This window comes from Syngnathoides biaculeatus, chromosome 14 (genome assembly GCF_019802595.1).
Source record: "Syngnathoides biaculeatus isolate LvHL_M chromosome 14, ASM1980259v1, whole genome shotgun sequence".
Lineage (NCBI taxonomy): Eukaryota > Metazoa > Chordata > Actinopteri > Syngnathiformes > Syngnathidae > Syngnathoides > Syngnathoides biaculeatus.
In genome coordinates, this window is record NC_084653.1 from 8,115,229 (window position 1) to 8,133,966 (window position 18,738).

An 18,738-nucleotide genomic window follows, 5' to 3' on the forward strand; every position below is an offset into this window, starting at 1 on the left:
AACTTGTTGATAACTGGACAGAAGCGGATGGAAGTGGACTGAATGGAACTGGTGGCTAATGTGTGACCATATGGTTAACATGTCAGCCAGAAGACCGAAGTCCACAAGAAGCCTCCTGAGTACACTAAATATCACTCCACTTTATTTATTTACTTACCTACCTTGTCAGGGGGAATTCGATCTTAAAACTAGCATCCACACACTGAACTGTACCAAGCGAGTGTACGCCACCTGTGACTGGCACCACTGCCACAAAGTTGCTAGCAGACAACTTTGATGGCCAGTCTGTCTAGTTTTCTCTCAATATAGAATATTTTTAGAATTGATTACTGTAGTCTATTGAATATATATATAATTTACTTATTGCAAAATATTTTTTTCTGTAGAATCTGTCAGAAATGAGGCAAAAATGGTGTGTGTCTGTATGTGTGAGAATGCAGAGTATAGGTGTGTACGCAAGAGAATGTTTGTGTGCAAATGTGCACGTGGATTAGACTGACACACACAAGTGTCAAGAGGAGGGGCCTAGGTCCTCTTTAAAAGTCCGGGATGTACTTCATTGACATCTTAAGACACATTCTCTTTCTTAGGATATACTTTTTATTCTATATGAATTAACATCAAAGAACTTTTTTTTTGTAAACATCCATGTTGATGTGTATTTAAACACATGTACCAGTAAATTGCGCCGTACTTACTGTATATAAGGGTTCCGCAATGCAGGACTACGAGGACTCTGTGTCCTTTCTGGGGTCCTGGGGTCCCTTCCAGAGGAGAGTGGTCTTCCAGCTCTGCCTGGCCGCCATCCCCTCGGGATACAACATGCTATCCAGCCTCTACCTGTTGGCTGTGCCCCCCCACACCTGCCAAATCCCCACCGCCAACCTCAGCCAGGAATGGATGGAGGCCGCCATCCCCCTACAGGTAAAAATCGGCCAACAAACTGCGTTTTTATCACATAGTCATGACATTTTTCAGGTAATTGAATGGTTAAGTTCCCAAGTCTTCAAAAGTATTCACATAAACCAAAGGGTTCTTTGACTCTAAAATGTGCACATGTGCACAAAGTCTGTGGTACATTTGAAACCAATTGTTGTTCCCTGTGGCTCTACCCTAGCAGAGTCCGAATACAGAATATTTTGTAATTTGTGAAGTAAAGTGAAGAAGGATAATTCTTGGTGATAGAATGTGAGTGACCTAAACTGAAACTATGAGAAAACTTGTGTTTAGTGTTGTACCACCATAATCCCCCAAAACGTTTGGTTTTCTTTCACATGATTCCTTAAAAAAATCTAAACTAATTCTGAGGGTGAAAAGGATAAATATTATATTATAGTATAGGAAATATAAGTAGTTGTGCAGAGAAGAGCACAAAACCTCCCTGGTGGTGTAGAAACCACTCACAAAGAGACAGACTGGGAACCAGATCCTTGCCATCCGGTTTCTGCATCATTCTAGACTTGTACCCCGTTTTATCTGTCTGGGTCAAATGAAATTTAAGAGTTTGTAGACTTTAGGTGTCAGTGAAGCTTTGGCTTTTGCCACCAAGAAAATGTAGCATCAATTGAAATTACCTTTTTGTAAAATTCCCCCAAACATTTGGAATTCCAGCATTGGCGACAAGCTCGAAACTGCAGTTAAATAATTGATCACTGAGCTCTGTACTGGATCCTAAAGGCGGTTAGAACTGGTCTACAAATGCGAGTGGAACATTAATGTGATGTTTCCTGGTTAGCTGGTCTCCGGACACATGGAGAAGAGTAGTTGTAGCCGCTTTCAGCTAAGCCTCATCCAGAACCTCAGCATCTTGAACCAGAACGTGAGCACACTGGGAACCACTTGGGACCAGAATTTAAGATCGCTAGGATCGGGATCAGGTCCACAACTGTCCAGCCTGAAGCAGGAGGATTGTAAGGACGGTTGGACCTTCAGCAAGGAACACTACCAGTCCACCGTGGTCACTGAGGTACAGTTGGCATTTTCATTTGTTCTTTTATGAATCTCTTAACTCAGTTTACTCATAAAGCAAATGACTTTTGTCCATTGAGATGAACTGAAATTCCATTCCAGGCCTCCAAAGACATCACTTTTTTTCTCGTTCTTAATTATTTTTAAAAACAAAAACAGCATTTTCACCAATCTATTTTTAGCGTTGGCGTCTCTTCATCCTGCTTCCAAATTTTCTCAAATTGTGAGTGTGAATTTGACGCTGGGGATAGATTTTGACTAGGGCTCAGACTCTCCATCTATATCTCGATTCATTATTTGTGTTCACTTTAAAAAAAAAAAAAAAGACACACATTACTCCTCAAACTATTACAAACAAAAACCAACAAATGAAAAATCCCATTTAATTATTTGAAAACTACCTTTTTAAACCTTAAAGCGATTATGCTGGGGCATTTCTGGTGCCGTTTTACCCTCTGGAAAAAGTTTTTGTCTAAAATTGTTTACTTTAATCACGATCACTTGCCGTACAAAGGTTTGGTTCTTGTCTCAGTGCCATAAATCCTCGCTGATACGCCGCCACAAGTGTCTAAAGCATGCTTAGAATTCACATTTTGGCACACAACACAGAGCAAAACATCGACCAAGAGCTCATATTTCATCAAACGGCAAGTTGGGGCACTCATACGTTAATGTCTCACTGTACTCTTGGTGGAATTGATGATTCTTCCTGGTATCGCAACACAACTGTGGTCTGAATCATGTTGTGGTTGCTCCAGTTTAATCTGGTGTGCGAGGACCAATGGAAACCACCTCTAAGCACGCTGGCCTACTTCCTCGGCGGAGTGTGCGGGTGCGTCATCTCGGGTCAGATCTCCGACAGGTAACTTCAATTGCTCCCAATTCTCCACTTAAAAAAAAAAAAAAAAAAGGAAATCCTAAAACAGTCCCACTGGACTGGATATGGCCTTCAGGTTCGGCAGGAAACCAGTTCTTCTGGGTTCCATCGCCTTCCTCAGCATTTCATGCAGTGTCCTGGCTTTGGCGCCATCCTGGGAACTCTTCAGTGTGATCTTCTTCCTGGTCGGCTTCGGACAAATCAGCTGCTTCGTTGTGGTCTTTGTTCTCGGTCTGTGTCTCCTCTACGCTTTTCCAGGCTAAAAGGAAGTTCTTGCTGCAAACAAGGACTCAAGATTTCTCTTGATTTGAATCTCAACAATCAGAATTTGTCAAAGAGAAATCATTGGTTACCGAACAAACTGGCAATCCGTCAGTGTCAGTACCGATTCTTTACTTCATTACAATAGTCTGACTTACCTTCAACTAGTGCCCTCCATAATTATTGGCACCCCTGGTTAAGATGTTATTTAGCTTCGAATATATATTTTTCTAAATAATATGGGACCTTAATGGAAAAAAGAGAAAAATCCAACCTTCAATACAAGTGCATTTATTCAGTGGGGAAAAAAATCCCACATAAAGAAATAATTATTTGACATCAAATAATGTGTGTCACAATTATTAGCACCCCTGGTGTTAATACTTTGTACAACCCCCTTTTGTCAACAGCACCTAATCTTCTATAATGTTTCACAAGATGGGAAAAGACAGAAAGAGGGATCTTCAGCCATTCCTCTTTGCAGAATCTCTCTAAATCATCCAGAGACCTGGGTCATCTCCTCTTCAGCTCACCCCACAGGTTACCAATGGGGTTGAGGTCTGGGGACTGAGATGGCCATGGTAGGAGCTTGATTTTGTGTCTGGTGAACCATGTCTGTGTAGATTTGGCCATATGTTTAGGGTCATTGTCTTGCTGAAAGACCCAGTGACGACCCATCTTCAGCTTTCGGGCAGAGGGCAACAGATTTTGATTTAAAATGTCCTAGTATTTCAAAGCATTCATGATGCCATGCACCCTAACAAAGTTCCCAGGGCCTTTGGAAGCGAAACAGCCCCGCAGCATCACTGACCCACCCCCATACTTCACAGTGGGTATCAGGTGCTTTTCAGCATGTGCATCTTTCGTGACACGCCAGACCCACTTAAGAGTATTTTTTGCCAAAAAGCTCAATCTTGGTCTCATCTGACCAAAGCACACGGTCCCAGTTGAAGCCCCAATACCGTTTGGCGAACTCCAGACGTTTGCGTTTATGATTGTGAGTGAGGAAAGGTTTTCTCAGTGCATGCCTTCCAAACAGCTTGTTGGCGTGTAGACAGCGCCTGATGGTTGATTTGGAGACTTTGTGACTCCAGGATGCTACCATTTGTTGTAATTCTGTAACAGTGAGCTTTGGAGATCTTTTGATTTCTCTTACCACCCTCCTCACTGTGCGTGGTGGCAAAATAAACATGGGTCCTCGTCCAGGCTTGTTTACCGCTGTTCCAGTTGTTTTGAACTTCTTAATTATTCCTCTCACAGTTGACATGCGCAGCTGCAGTTGAGTGGCAATCTTCTTTTAGCCTCTTCCTGACGTGTGAAAGTCGACACACATCTGCCTCACTTGTATGCTGTGTTCCGTTGTCTTTCCCATGTTTAAGAGTGGATAAGAGAAATGGCCTCTGTGTCACGTCATATTTATACCCCAGGAAAACAGGAAATGATGAATTACTAATTAAATGTTCCTACATACTCTGGTAAATGTTGTAAACTACTGTAGAAATGCCAGAAATGGTGCAATTATGTTTATTTCCTGGGAATTGTTAAGGGTGCCAATAAATGTGGAACAGGTGGTTTAATAAAAAATAATTATTTTTTAGTCAGGCATTTTTTTATTTTCTTACAAGTCATTTGAGTTGAAGGTTACATTTTCCTAAAATTTTCAGTGGGACAGTATTCTTTTGCGATAAACACTGAATTTATTTTAGGGCTTTTAACACATCTTAACCAGGGGTGCCAATAATTATGGAGGGCACTGTCAATGCGCCAGCTCATCGCTACATCAATTTTCACCGCCAGATATTGTAGCAGTTTAAGTTCATGTGAGATTTTTGTAGACTTGTATAAGCTTCTTTTATTGTTTTTGCATTCATTTGTAAATTAATTTTCCGCTCCAGATATGAACAACAATTTTTGGAGTTTTTGCCAATACTTATAACAGTGTCATATAAATGTTTTTTTTTTTATTGTATTGGTATGGTTGTGAGCGGACATGTCACACACAAACGTCAATTATTCACACCTGACAATAAAAATGAGAAGAAACGCATAACAGTTGTATGCAGCACCCCAGTACTACATACATACAGTACAGAACAGTACATACTACATACTGTTTCCCCAGACAGTGCTGATAAACTTAACTTGTGCTTTTTGATTAAAAGGAGACACTATTCAATTAGAAAGGTATTCAACAATTACCTGAGCAATGATCTTCTTGTATTTCTTCAGGCACGGAGATTCTGACGGGTCCGATCAGAGTGTTGTTCGGCAATCTGTGTATGCCCTTCGCTTTTGCATTTGGTATGCTGCTGTTGCCCGGGACTGCCTACCTAGTCCGGACCTGGCGCCGCTTGGCACTGATCCTGGCACTCCCTGGTCTATCCTGTGTCCCGCTCTGGTGGTGAGCTGATCTTGTTGGAACGTCTGGAAGTTCTCCAGCATCCAGTCTAGAGAGTGTTTATATCCTTAATGTACCGCTCACATCATGCTCCTCACACTCCTGGACAGTTCACAGTCAAGATCACATAATCTGCTGTCCTCTGTGTTATGTTGTAGGCTCCTTCCAGAATCTCCTCGCTGGTTGGTATCTCGTGGACATCTGAGACGAGCTGAAGTTCTGCTAAGCTCAGCTGCTGTAGAGAACCGCGTGAGAGCTCCAGAAGTCATCTTCAAAACCACCAAGGTAGGGGTGGGAAAGATAAGCCGCTGCGGCAGAATATCTGTTCATGAAGGCTAGCGATACGACTATCTGTAGCGGACTTCTCAATTGCTACATAATCCTGTAGGAATCCTTTCATACGTCAATTGGAGAGTTGTAGATTGGCTATCTCGAGGCTAGAAATTGGTTCCTCGAGTTTTTACAATTTTCATCTCTCGAAACGAGCAATTTTCTCCTGCAGTCGTCTTTATGCAACATTCATCTTACAAGCAAAAACAGCAGTGTTGGGCATTAACGAGATGACCAACAAAAAAAATCTCTCAACATTTTAACATCAAATAGCTTTTCAGTAGTTAAGCTACTTTGATGGCCACCGCGGCAGCAAAGTAGCGTTTCACAGACGCTCCATTTTCCCTGGCTGTTGACATTAAATGCAATGTCATGTGAGAAGCCCACCGTCAACACTAGGCTTGCCGAACTGTGCGGAGCAGAGTGTAAACATGCAGGCGATGGCAGAGGTGTGTACATCTCTGCAATTCCCATGGGATGTGTTTACCGCCATAATGTCATGCTTCTTCTTGAGTCCTTATTTTTAAATCCAATCGGAAGTCGTGTATCTGTATATGTGTTGGCTCTGAAAGATTCCCAACCCGAGTGAGCAGACCCTTTTTTTTGATGTGGTCACTCAAGTCCTCAATTGTGTCCTCACTAGGGTTTTGACGTGAGCTTTCACTCAGGTATTCACTAGAGTCTTCAATGAGGTTCTCAATGACGTTTTAGGGTCCTCCCTTAATTCTTTAATGTAGTCTACCCTGTTTTGTTTTGTTTTTTCCCTGGCAGGTCGAGAATCTGTCACTCAACCGGTCGGAATCATTGAATTTTATGGACTTGGTGCAGACGAAGAATATTCGTCACATCTCGCTGATCCTGTGGATTGTCTGGTGAGTCTTTGTCCTTCACCTTTGCCTCCTCATCCTGGCATCCACCATTAAAACTGAAGTCCCTTTTATTATTTTGGTGTCTGCTTTCAGCATTCAATTCAAAGATGTTGTCAAGTTCCTACCATTCCCTGAACTTTTCATTGTTGTTACATTGTGTTCAGGTTCTCCGCGAACCTCAGCTACTTTGGCATATCGTTCAACATGTCATCTCTGTCTGGAAACCCCTTTGTGAACTACTTCCTAGTGGTGGCGATTGAGCTTCCAGCTTACACCGCGAGCTGGCTGGCATCTCGTCGTCTTCCTCGTCGTCTCTCCTTTATCGCCTTCTCTCTGCTAGGGGCTCTCGCACTGCTCCTTGTCCAGATCACTGTGAAGGGTGAAGTCCAACACACTCTACACCAGTCATTGGCCCTGTGTTTGGTGATCTAGGCTTTCAGTGGGGCTTAGCAAAAGTAATCCACCTTCAGTACTTTGTCAGTTGCTCAGCTCCATGTCCAGATCCCTGTGCACAGTAAACTCTGAACAATACTCGTCGAAACTGAATACTGGGTTCTTGTGGTTTCTGCTCCCCCTGCAGCGCATCCAGTCCTGACCCTGTTCCTGGTCCTGCTGGGGAAGTTTGGGATTCTGGCTGGTGTGAGCATTTTATACACATACAGTGGAGAACTGTACCCCACTGTGATCCGGAACACAGCCTTGTCATTTTGTGCCACTTTCTCACGACTGGGATCTGCTGTGTCACCTTACATCCTAGAATTGGGTCAGTCCAGATTCTAAGAAGACAGATTTTCTGGTATTCACTGCACTCTTTACCCAGGTCTTCAGAAGTGTCTTTCCACTTGTTTTCATTCAGTTCGTTGCTAGGGTCTTCCTTCGCACTGTTCTTCACTCACTGGGGTTTTCTTTTCATCTTTATTAGGGTTTTTAACTAGGAATCTTGACTGGGTTGTACCTTCACATCTTTACTAATGTTAAGGTCTTTCCCGTAGCTTGAGTTAGAATACAGGGTACAAAAAAAAAAACCAACAGATGGATAGATGTATATTATTGCACAAAATGAATCAATCAATTGCACACAAAATCGGCATGTTCAGGTACCAAAACCAACAAATTTTAAATGGTATGCACCAAAAAAAAAAACACAAGTGAATGAATACTTAGTGTAAATAAATTCAATTATGCCGTTGCTTTAGAGAGATAAGCTCACCTCCGCAAGTACCACTGTCATTCTTTTCACAACAGTCAGTTCATTTTCTTTTTGTCTACCATTCCTTGGAAAGAATGTCTCACACAGATATGTTGTAACAAACAATACAACTACCACAAAGGCTTTCTCAGGAGGAATAGATGTGTATGTGTGTCTCGAACTCCAGACCAAACCCCTGGGTTTCTACCAAACGCAGATTAAGAGCCACTGCAGCAGTCTTTACAAAAGTCTTGACCAAGATATTCACAAAAAAAAAAAAAAATCAAAAATGACTTTATTGTATCTTTTAACTTTTAAACTGGGTTTGAAATTAATTTTATTCGTGCAGTTTTCAACTTACACTGCATGACGACCAACTAACTTGATTGGCACACCTGGTTTGCAATTCTGAGAATGCAGGTTCAAATCCAGTTGAGTTTGCATGTTCTTCCTGTGTCTGCGTGGGTTTTCCCCAGGTACTCCAGTTGCCTCCCACATCCCAAAGACATTCATGGTAGGTTAATTGAGGACTTTAAATTTTCCATAGGTGTGAATGGAGTGTTCCAGTGACCCTGGTGAGGATAAGCAGTACGCAAAATGTATTTTTAACTTTTATGTGAAGTACATATTTCAATATTTAATTAGTTACTGTGCATAATGTTAGTGGATTGCAATAATGTGAAATATGCAGACCAGCACACAAGATTTTGAAACACCATCTCAACTTTAGACTGGTAGTTTACTTCTTGGAAATAAAATATCTTAGTTTTGATGAACACTTGGCCCAACCGCACTGTTGATTTTAATGCCGGTCATGAAGATAGTACTTGGAGACCCAACTATTGTTTAGGTGGTACTTGGGTTGAAAGGTTTGAGAACCTCTGACCTACTGTCTTGATTTCGGTCTCTACTGGGGGGTTTAATTCAGGTGTTCACAAAGGTCTTCACTGGAACAAGTCTATTATAAGAATTTTTGTGCAAGTGTTTTAATATGCGATATGTTGCATGTGACAGGTGTGTGGTACGAGTTGCTGCCATGGATCCTGGTGGGTTCCTTGTCTGTGTTTGGGGTTGCGCTGAGCATCTTCCTGCCTGAGACCTTCACGCACCCGCTCCCCGACACCATCCAGCAGATGGCCACCATGCAAAAGTACACTATATAGAATAAGTAAGTCGTGGAAAATAATAACAAGGGTTCCCTCCTGCCCTCAGGTGGCCGTGCTCGTCTCCTGCAGCAAAGCATGATGGGAAACCCTCTGAAGACCAAACAACGGGACCACAGATCATTTGTACAACTCACTTTTAGTGTTAAAAGTAAAGGTGAAAGTAGACAAATATTGTACTCAAGTAAGATTAGTTACTTTAGAATTACTCAATTTCATATCAAGCTTACATTGGCCCACACACTGCCTGTGTACACAGGTCATTACTGACAATATTCACGCTCACGGTGTCAGATAAAAACAAAAATTATCACAGCACAGCCAACAGAATAGCATAACTAGCAAATAATACAACAAAAGAATGGCTCAGGAAATAATTGAGAGAACATGCACTTTAAACGCTATTTACACGCTCCCAGGATGCTTTGCGGCATTATGGAGGTCCTGAGTGCTGCAAAGCATGCTAAACATACACACTAAAATATATCTTGGCATGCATGCTGACAGTGTAATCAGTGTATTAATACTGCATCCATTATTTGCAGATTTTTTCTTGTTTGCGGGGCTGTAAGGATTGTAAGCCCTGCGAATAACGGGGGAACTCTGTACATGATTTTCTGATACTTCAGTACATTTTTATGAACAAATGTCAAAGACATGCACATATATTCATAGAGGGTCAATTTGACGGGAGGCAAACCCGAATCCAAGTGAGGATAAGCGATTCGGAAAATGGATGGATGGATCAACTAGACCCGCAACATAACAGGGGGGCGTACTGTACATGAAAATAATGGATGTGTGGTGACAAGAAAGTCTGTATTACGTCGTCAGTCAGGACAGTCCAAGGCATGATGGGAAACACCACCATCATCATCATCGTCGTCGTAAACGGAGGTCACCGCTGCATGTCCTTGTCCAGAAGGTCTTTGGCCTCGTTGATTTTGGCAGCAAGATATGGTGAACCACCTGCTCATAAACACATCCAATTAAGTCTCGCCATGCTTTTTTTTTTTTTTTTTTTTAAATGATGAAGCGAGGCCAACCTTTATCAGGATGGTTAAGGACCATGATCCTTCGGTGTGCCTCGCGTACTTTGGCCTTTGTACTCACAGGACTGAAATTACAAACACCGCAAAAATGAAACTGAAATTAAGCAGAGTTAAAAATTCACATGTTGTTCACCTGATGCCAAGGACGAGGCTAGCCTCCCGTTTGGACATCTTCTGCTCGAAGCCTCCTTTGTAATACGACGAGAAGGCCTGAGGACGAAGCAGGAAAATGAGCTGAGCCGACCGGATCGGGTATGTCAAATTTAATGAGGGACGGGCGAACTCACTGGTGTGGGCATCTTTCGGACTGTTTCCGACAACATCTGCCCAAGAGGCTTCCACAGCTGGAAGGCGTACCGACCTGTCACATCAAAACATTGAATTGCTCGTAATCAGGAAGTTGGGAATGTTTGCGATCACAATCATTTACTCATTCCGTACTCCAGAATCACAACAAAGGGATTTTTTTGTGGACACTTTTAAATACTACTAGATCCACTAGATTAAAAAAATGCTAATAAGTGATTGGGGAGGAGAAAATTGTGAATGATTTAGTCCTTCCTTACTCTCAAATTAATACAAAGGGATTTTTGGTGGACATTTTTGGATCTAGGTCCACAAGTTCAAGCAGTGACAAGCTGTCATTTTGGAGAAATTCTGTCACATTGCTCAGAAAGTGAATTTTATTCACCCAATTGTTATTTTATTGAGAAAGTCCTACTTCTTTCTGGGAAAAATGTCATTTTAGCAGGAACATAAAATGTAATCATTGCTGACACATTCAGGTATTGAAGTTCTTACCAGCAAAACCTGCAGCAGCCACACCAAGACCGACAGCGATCAGCGCGCCACCCTGTGGACATAACGCGTATTTTTTACCCTAAATATTTTATATTCAGCATTTTATAGTTCATAGCCTGGCCACATTCACCCCATATCAAGTGTTTCAGTATTCTTGGCCTTATCAGCTATGTACAAAAAAATGTTCCATTGTTTTGGTGCAAAAATTTACAGGTAAATTTTTTCACATTTGGTGATTATCTTGTTGAAAATCATGCAGACGTTTCTTAATAATAAATAATTTCAACAGTACTATTAATCAGTTATTTAATTTACAAATAGAACTTATAATGTGTCTCTATATAATATATGTACTGTTTATCAAACACCTTAAGGTATAGAAAACATTTTAAATTTACATAAATTTCCACATCAGGAAATCTTGACAACCTGAACACGCACTAAAGTGGAAACTTTTCAGAAAGACAGTGCAGGTGTCCCCCTGTCTTGTAAATGTACACAAAATAGATACATGCTTTGGGAGTGCATGAAAAAAAAAATCTTTGGTTTCTACCAAAGCAACCTCTTTTGAAAATGAAGCTGGTGACTGATATTTTACAATATGCACCATCTTCAAATAGTTCTAGAAGGGATTATTCCTTTTCAGAGAAATGTATTCTTCACAATCAAAACTTGGCACAGATTAAGTTTTTTTTTTTTTTTTTTTTTTTAAGTCAAGTAAGCTTACTTTGCTTATGGCCATGCTACCTTGAGAACGCCCGATCTTGTCAGCACTTGGAAGCTAAGCGGGTTTGGCCCTGGTTAGTACTTGGATGGGAGACCGCCTGGAAATGCCAGGTACTGTAAGCTTCTCTCCCCGGCTAAGATGCAGAGAGGTTGTGTCAGGAAGGGCATCCGGTGTAAAACTGTGCCAAACAAATATGAACGTTCATCTGAGATGATACCCTGTGGCGACCCCTAATGGGACAAGCCGAAAGGAAAAGAAGAAGTTAAGTAAGCTTACTTTGCTCCTGAAACTTGACACCTTTTAGCATTCACAAGTGTGTCAATATCAAGCGTCAAATCCGGAATGGAAGCCAAGTTCACAAGGTCATTTAAAGGTCAGAGTCAAAATATTTTCTGATAGTAAGTAAAAATTCATTTTTGCAGCATTAACATATATTGTAATACATATGTCCTTTCCAGCAAGTTTTATTGAGCACTCCCAAACGTTGCCTGTTCAAAAGATTTAATAAAGTCTAGAGGTCTATTGAAGCATTAAAGAAGTGTTGATCAAATTCAACTGTTGATTGGGAAAAGTTCAGACAGCGAAAAGTCTCCATACGCGACATGTTTTTTTCTTCAGACTCATAAATTTGTACTTTAGATAGATTATCACCAAAAGTCTTCCGTCAGTGCAACCTCCTGAATATGTTCGGTACCCCGACAGAAAGGACTGGAGACCGTGACAATTTGGCCGTTTTAAATGATGTAAAATTACATTTAACATCTACTTAGATAAGTAGTATATATCGTCAACGTATTAATGTCATATTAAACGTACATGATGATGTAACGTATTTAGCTTTAGCAAACACTACAGCTAATGCGAGAACAAGCAAGTAGGGGTCAGCAAGGTTGACAGGCGTCTTTCTTTTTTTAGACAATGAAATAGCCTGGAAAACGTGTCTAAGGTATGCTCACCATCCGTTTATCGATCTCTGCGTCGCTGCTGGAGGTTTCTTTCGGCCTATACTCGGCGTAGCGCATCATTTCTCCGTCAAAGGAGGTCGCCATGTTTAGTGGCAAGACCGAATAAAGTGGAGTAGCTTGTGCTTGGCCCCCTTCAAAACAAAAGTGAGTTCACAAGACATTTTGAATCAGAATCATCTGTACTGTATTTTGCCAAGTATTGTATGTCAAAATAAAAGAAATACTGTATGTCTCTGGTAGTTGGAGCCGCTCTAGTTGGACAACAGTCAGTTGCCAGAGAATAATTCTGAGACCTAAACATATTACGAGAACAGTCACTGAGAAATAAACAATTTCTAGTAATCTGCCAATGACGTTTTTTTCCCCTCCACAATTTTACAAAAAAGTTTGAATGACTAATCGAGCAATGGGTCGGAATGAGCATTGGTCAAAGTGCGATGAGACTTCAAGAAATGTACTGTTTATAGTGACAAGTTTTGCGATAATCTGGGACAATGTTGATTGTGCAAAAGTTGCAGGTACTCCTCAGTCGACTGTGCAAGTGGTGCAGATGCTACTCAGCAACATGAGTTGCCAGTATTGGTCAACAATAGCTATGTAAGTAGTGCAGTGTGAGTGCACAAGTAATGTATAATTTGCCCGACAGAAATCATAAAAAAATGGCAGCGTGTTAGCAGTGGAATTGTAAATTACCTGTTTAAAAAGTTAATTGCAAGAGGGGAGTAGCTGTTGGAATGTCTGCTAGTTTGAGTTTGCATTGTTAGGAAACACCAACCTAAAGCAAGGAGCTGGAAGAACTGGTGGCCAAAATGTGGAGGGTCCAAGAGGATTTTGCACGTTCTTATCTTTTCCTTATTTTCCTCATTTTATTTTTATATTGAGTAGAGGCACACATTCACACACATTCATTTCTTACATTTGTCTCTAACAGTGAGGTGCGTTAAGCGCCCTGGCATCTGCATTTTAATGATAATGAGGATTTTGAGAAATAGCTACAACATGAGTGTGTAGTGTAGCCTTGATAGTCTTTGGTATTAAACGATAAGAAATTCAGACGAATAAATACATACAGGTAATTAAATAAATACGCATTTTGCTTGAAATGGTCACTGTAGCAGACTGCTCTAAATTGCTGGAGGACCCGGCATCATTTGCACAATTGTCCGCCCCCCTCTCCCAAAAAAAAAAAAAAAAGTATCGTCATGACCACAAGATATCGCTTGCCTGTTTTCTTTTTTTGCGGCGGGTGGGGCACATTTATCCAATAAAGATGATTCTGAAAGAACATTCTGGATGTTAAGTTCCCTGTTCCGCCTTCCGTTTTGAGCCGAACGTATTTACCTTGGGGACCCTGTCAAATGATTTCATGGTGGTAAACGCTTCCGGTAGGTAAGTCCACGTTCAACTGCTGATTCTTTCTTTTCAGTTTTGACCTTTTATAGACAACATGATTACAGCAGTCAATAATGTCTCATGGTCATTGTACGATGCTTTCCGAGAGGTTTTCACTCTTAGCAGACATTTTTCCGAGGAGAGTGGGATGGAGATATGCTAAGTCGTTTGTTTCCACAGCTAACTCACCCGGCCAACTCCCGTCACAGCCGAGAGCAACATAAAAAAAGATGGTTCTGCCTATTGACTAAGGTTGAGAGATGTTTAGCTTTATGCGTTTTGAGGTCCGTAGGGAACTGAAGCGGGTCGTTTTGAGCAGCTGGCTCCTGTTAGCCTAGCATCTTGAGGATTCCTGACTGTGACGTCACCTCGCACGTCTGCCAGCAAGAAATGTTGTTATAAAAGTAGAAGATTCGAAAAAGAGAAATACTGACTTAAAAATAGATGTTAATTTAAAAAAAAAAGGTGCTTACGACAAAAAGGTACACACTTCAGAAAGATGCTGACTTTGCTAATATTAAGTTCCACATTTTCAAGCAGATAGAAAAATCTGTTTTTGTCTTTAGTATACATATTAATAATATGCATATTGTATGCAATTAAACAAAATCAAGTTGCACTTTTAAGACTGAACAGGTAAAAACAATTTTCCCTCAAAACTAAATTATTGAAATATTAAAAACACTATAGTAAAAAAATCACAAGCCATACACTTAAGAAAAAAAAGATGCTCTTTAAAAATTTGTAAAAAAATACGAACTTTTTAAATCTTATAACAGTTATATTTTTTGAATAAAGCTTTTTTTAAAGGTTTATATTTTCAATTTAAAACAAGTAATTCTTCAGACTAGTCATATTTGTTTGTGTAGTATATTTTCCAAAGAAGAAAATTCATAATCTTAAAAGAATAAAGTTTGATATTTTTATGAATTTTGCTAAATACACACATACACACTTATTCCTGAACATTGTACAAACCCAATTCCAATGAAGTTGTGACATTGTGTTAAATATTAACAGAACACAAGAATTTGCAACTCATGTTCAACTTATATTTGATTGAATACTCTACAAAGACTAGATATTTAATGTTCAAACTGCTAAACTTTGTTTTTTGCGAATGATCATTTTTTGGTTACAACACATTCCAGAAAAGCTAGGACAAGGTCATGTTTACCACTGATCGATCACCTTTTCTTTTAACAACATTCAATAAATGTTTGGGAACTGAGGAGACTAATTGTTGAAGCTTTGTAGGTGTAATTCTTTCCCATTCTTGCTTGATGTACAACTTGAGCTGTTCAACAGTGACGTTATCGTCATTTATGCTTCATAATGCGCCACACATTTTCAATTGGAGACAGGTACCTGTACTCTTTTACTACTAAGTCACTCTGTTGTAACACTTGCGGAATGTAGTTTGTCATTGTCTTGCTGAAATAAGCAGGAGCATCCATGAAAGACGATCCTTAGATGCCACCATACATTTCTCCAAAACCTGTATTTAGCTTTCAGAAATAATGGCTCCCTCACAGATGTTACCTTTTGAACTTTGCGTCCATAACAAACAGCACGGTTCTTTTTCTCTTTGCCCAAGAGGACACAATGCCCATAATTTCCAAAAACAATTGGAAATATGGACTCGTCTGACCACAAAAGACTTTTCCAATATATATTAGTCCATCTTAGATGAACTCGGGCCCTGAGAAGCTGGGTGCCTTTCTGGGAGTTGTTGAGAAATGGGTTTCGCTTTGCAAAGTTGACTTTTAAGTTGTACTTACGGATGTTGCGCCAACTTTATTTATTCTCCTATCTCGTTGTATGATGATTTTATCTCATTGTATAATGACAATAAATGGCATTTTATCGTATTCTGACATTGGTTTTCTGAAGTGTTCCTCAATTCTTGTGATGACATACTTTCCACATAGATGTCGTTTTACGTGGCAGTGACGCGTGAGGTATCGAAGGTCACGAGCATTCAATGCTGGTTTTCGGCATTGCCGCTTACATGCTGTGATTTCTACAGATTCTCTGAACCTTTTGATGATACAACCAACCATAGATTATGAAATCCTAAATCACTTGCAATTGTATTTTGAAGATCATTGTCTTTAAACTGTTCGTTTTCTCCCATTTTCACAAGGAAGTGAACCTCACCCATCTTTGCTTGTGAATGACAGCGTTTTAGGTAAGCTCCTTTTATATGCAATCGTGGCACCTACCTGTTAATGATTATTAGCTTAAAACAATAGTTTCACAGTTTGAACATTAAATAATAAATAAAAATAAAATTTTGTAGTCTCTTCAGTTAAATATAGCTTGAATATCATTTGAAAATCATTGTATTGTGTTTTTAATAGTTTCACATGTCCCAAATTCATTGTAATTGCGTTTGTTTGTTTTTAGAAGAGTCATCTTACAATATTAAACTCCTTTTCAGGAAGGTTTTTTTTTTCTTCTTTTTTTTTTTTTTTTTTTTTTACAACAAAAAACTTTTTGGGGAGGCGGTGTGTATATATTCAAAGAATAATTTATATTTTGAAGGAAGAAAGTTATGAAAAATGATGTATTTTTGCAAATAGTTTGATCCATCCATCCATTGTTCAAGCCGTTTATCCTCACAAGGATCACCAGAGTGGCAGAGCCCATCCCAGCTAACATTGGACGAAAGCCAGACTACCCCCTGAACTGTTCGCCAGTCAGTTACAGGGCGCATATCAACACCATCACTGAGCGGGAATTGATCCGACGTTGCCCCCACCAAAGTCAGGCGTGTGTACCACTACACCATCAGTGATTCAAGTCTGATCTAATTTTCTCCTAAAAAGTGCTTACTGTTGGCTCTAGCCATTCCCACCTATGCAAATATGTGATGTAATGCAATTATGGGGGATGGGGGTACTATTTGTGTGTTTGCGTGTGCGATAAGCTAATGCCTTTCTAAATAATTCATGAGCCAACAAAGAGCTGGAAAATCTATGAGAGTCCAGATTTTAGGGGATAACAGTACACAAGTGGACAGACAAACAGGGAGAAAGCATATACAATGGTGTCATAAACTACATCCAAAATCAACACACATCCACAGAATAACGTTGAATCAGTATACAGTTGTTTCCACTCACACATTTTCTTTCAATTTGGTTGTCTTCCCGTTTCAGACCACCCCCATTTGACGTCTTCGCAGCTCCTCTGTCGTCTGCCCAAGGCTTCAGGCGGGATTTCATCCATGAAGGGAGGATGACGGTAGGGTTAATCATTAGCCACGCTGATGATCGGCGCTAACATTCCTCATTTTGATTCATGGGGGCATTGGCCATTTTTTAAAATCTTATAAAATTAAGGCTGACAAGAAATCCGATGTAAAATTGGGTGGACTTCAGGGTTTATTATTATATAATTCAATGTATCAGCTATGTTACCTGTTTGCAAAATAGAGTGCTTGGTTTTAATTTTGATGTTTGAGATCTTATTGTTCTGAGGACCCAGGTTCAAGTCCTGCTTCTCCTGTGTGGCGTTTACCTGTTCTCCCTGTGCCTTTGTGGGTTTTTTCCAGCAACTCCATTTTCCTCCCACATCCCCAAAACCTGCATGATAGGTTTATTGAAGCGTCTAAATTTTCTGCCGGTCTAAATGTAAGTGCCAATGGTTGTTTATATGTCCCCTGTGACTGGCTGGGGACCAGTTCGCGATATACCCCGCCTCTGATCTGGAGATCCGCCTCCCGCCCATAGACACAAATACAATATCTTTTTGATGGATTGGTACCCCCTCATATAATGATGCTTTGATTTAGGCTGCAACTATGTTAACCATTACAAGATTGATATTATCAAAATCACAAATATTTAAGCCATTATATAATAATTGCTACATATAAGACTTGCACAGAAATGTTCTTGACACCATTTAGAAAATATGGAAATTCAGATACATTTGCACAAATTGTACTGGAAGTGAAGTTTAATAGGTTGGCAGCTTTATATCAGATACAAATAAATGTTATCACCTTCCTTGGATGCTAATATCCGCACTGGTAACAGCCCTGACAAAAACATTGGTGTGTTTCTAGATGACTGTTGGGTCCTGGTCCTTGTCCACACGCCCAGATGTTTGGATGCAGCTAGTGTGAGCTGTGAATGCGAGATGGAGTGCCTGAGGCATCTGGACGTGGTGGGCGACATCAGCCCGGCTCTGGAGGCCACCGAGGACTTGGCCACCCTCGGTGCTCCTGATCCAGCCGATAAGCAACCTAAGAAGGTCCAGGAGGTCTCGCCGAGCGCCACGCTGGCCAGGCTGAGCTCCAGCGGCGTGTGGAACCTCCTGGTGGGACAGCAGCCTGAGGTGGGCCCGCCTGGGCTGGCTTGGGCCGACGGCCTGAGTGTAGTCGGTCTAAGGCCCGGCAAGAGGAACCGCGCCCGATCCACCAATGACCTCCTGGCGCAGGGCAAGGAGGGCACCAACCTGGCCACAGGCACTGCCAACGATGTTTTCAAGAAGGGGCACAACAGGTCCAGGTCCGACGTCAACTACCGGACGGCTGCCTACACTGATAACGGGCTCCCTACTGAGGACACTCTGAAGAATGCCGTCGTCTCCCACCATATGGAAGGTTGGTGCGCACACGCAGACAAGCACCACTATAGAGCGCAAGAGAAAGCAAGAGCTGGCCTGTCTTATGTGGCGTTCAAATAAAATCTTTATTTTTTTAACCCCAAATTTTATTTCCATCCAAATTTATTT

At 40.8% G+C, this 18,738-nt stretch overlaps 3 protein-coding genes and 1 pseudogene across 14 annotated transcripts in view; 3 read left to right on the top strand and 1 right to left on the bottom strand.

Moving 5' to 3' along the window:
- Positions 1 to 717: 717 nt before the first annotated feature.
- On the top strand, positions 718 to 9,198 carry LOC133511914 (organic cation/carnitine transporter 2-like). Its single transcript, XM_061841012.1, has 11 exons — positions 718 to 924; positions 1,736 to 1,966; positions 2,727 to 2,830; positions 2,922 to 3,076; positions 5,336 to 5,507; positions 5,663 to 5,789; positions 6,606 to 6,706; positions 6,868 to 7,082; positions 7,284 to 7,466; positions 8,907 to 9,042; positions 9,105 to 9,198. Exons 1-11 carry the CDS (start codon positions 718 to 720, stop codon positions 9,196 to 9,198), a joined length of 1,725 nt encoding a protein of 574 aa, XP_061696996.1.
- dnajc15 (DnaJ (Hsp40) homolog, subfamily C, member 15) lies at positions 9,176 to 14,331 on the bottom strand. 6 transcript variants are annotated; one of them, XM_061841013.1, is made up of 10 exons: positions 14,182 to 14,331; positions 13,942 to 14,033; positions 13,825 to 13,876; positions 12,825 to 12,893; positions 12,592 to 12,731; positions 10,909 to 10,960; positions 10,395 to 10,468; positions 10,241 to 10,317; positions 10,102 to 10,172; positions 9,176 to 10,024 (listed from the first exon to the last, which is right to left on the bottom strand). In XM_061841013.1, the coding sequence occupies exons 2-10, from the start codon at positions 13,966 to 13,968 to the stop codon at positions 9,954 to 9,956; spliced, it is 633 nt and encodes a 210-aa protein (XP_061696997.1). In that variant the 5' UTR covers positions 13,969 to 14,033; positions 14,182 to 14,331; the 3' UTR covers positions 9,176 to 9,953. The 6 variants fall into 6 exon arrangements, with proteins under 6 accessions (XP_061696997.1, XP_061696998.1, XP_061696999.1 ...); XM_061841014.1 differs by lacking the exons at positions 12,825 to 12,893; positions 14,182 to 14,331 and having other exon boundaries at positions 13,942 to 14,150; XM_061841015.1 differs by lacking the exons at positions 13,825 to 13,876; positions 13,942 to 14,033; positions 14,182 to 14,331 and adding an exon at positions 13,376 to 13,791.
- LOC133512792 (5S ribosomal RNA) lies at positions 11,639 to 11,757 on the top strand (annotated as a pseudogene).
- Positions 13,851 to 18,738, top strand: part of plekhm3 (pleckstrin homology domain containing, family M, member 3) — a 50,842-nt gene continuing 45,954 nt past the window's right edge. For 3 of the 7 annotated variants that reach the window (XR_009798065.1, XR_009798069.1, XM_061841011.1), the window contains exons 1-4: positions 13,891 to 13,989; positions 16,139 to 16,183; positions 17,157 to 17,241; positions 18,068 to 18,607. Coding sequence is in view for 1 of the 7 variants with exons in the window: in XM_061841011.1 (XP_061696995.1) it covers positions 18,142 to 18,607 (466 nt within the window). In the remaining 6 variants the exon portion in view is untranslated. Of the gene's footprint in view, positions 13,990 to 16,138; positions 16,184 to 17,156; positions 17,242 to 18,067; positions 18,608 to 18,738 lie in introns of all 7 variants that reach the window. The other 4 variants (XR_009798070.1, XR_009798067.1, XR_009798066.1 and 1 more) reach the window with 4 other exon arrangements.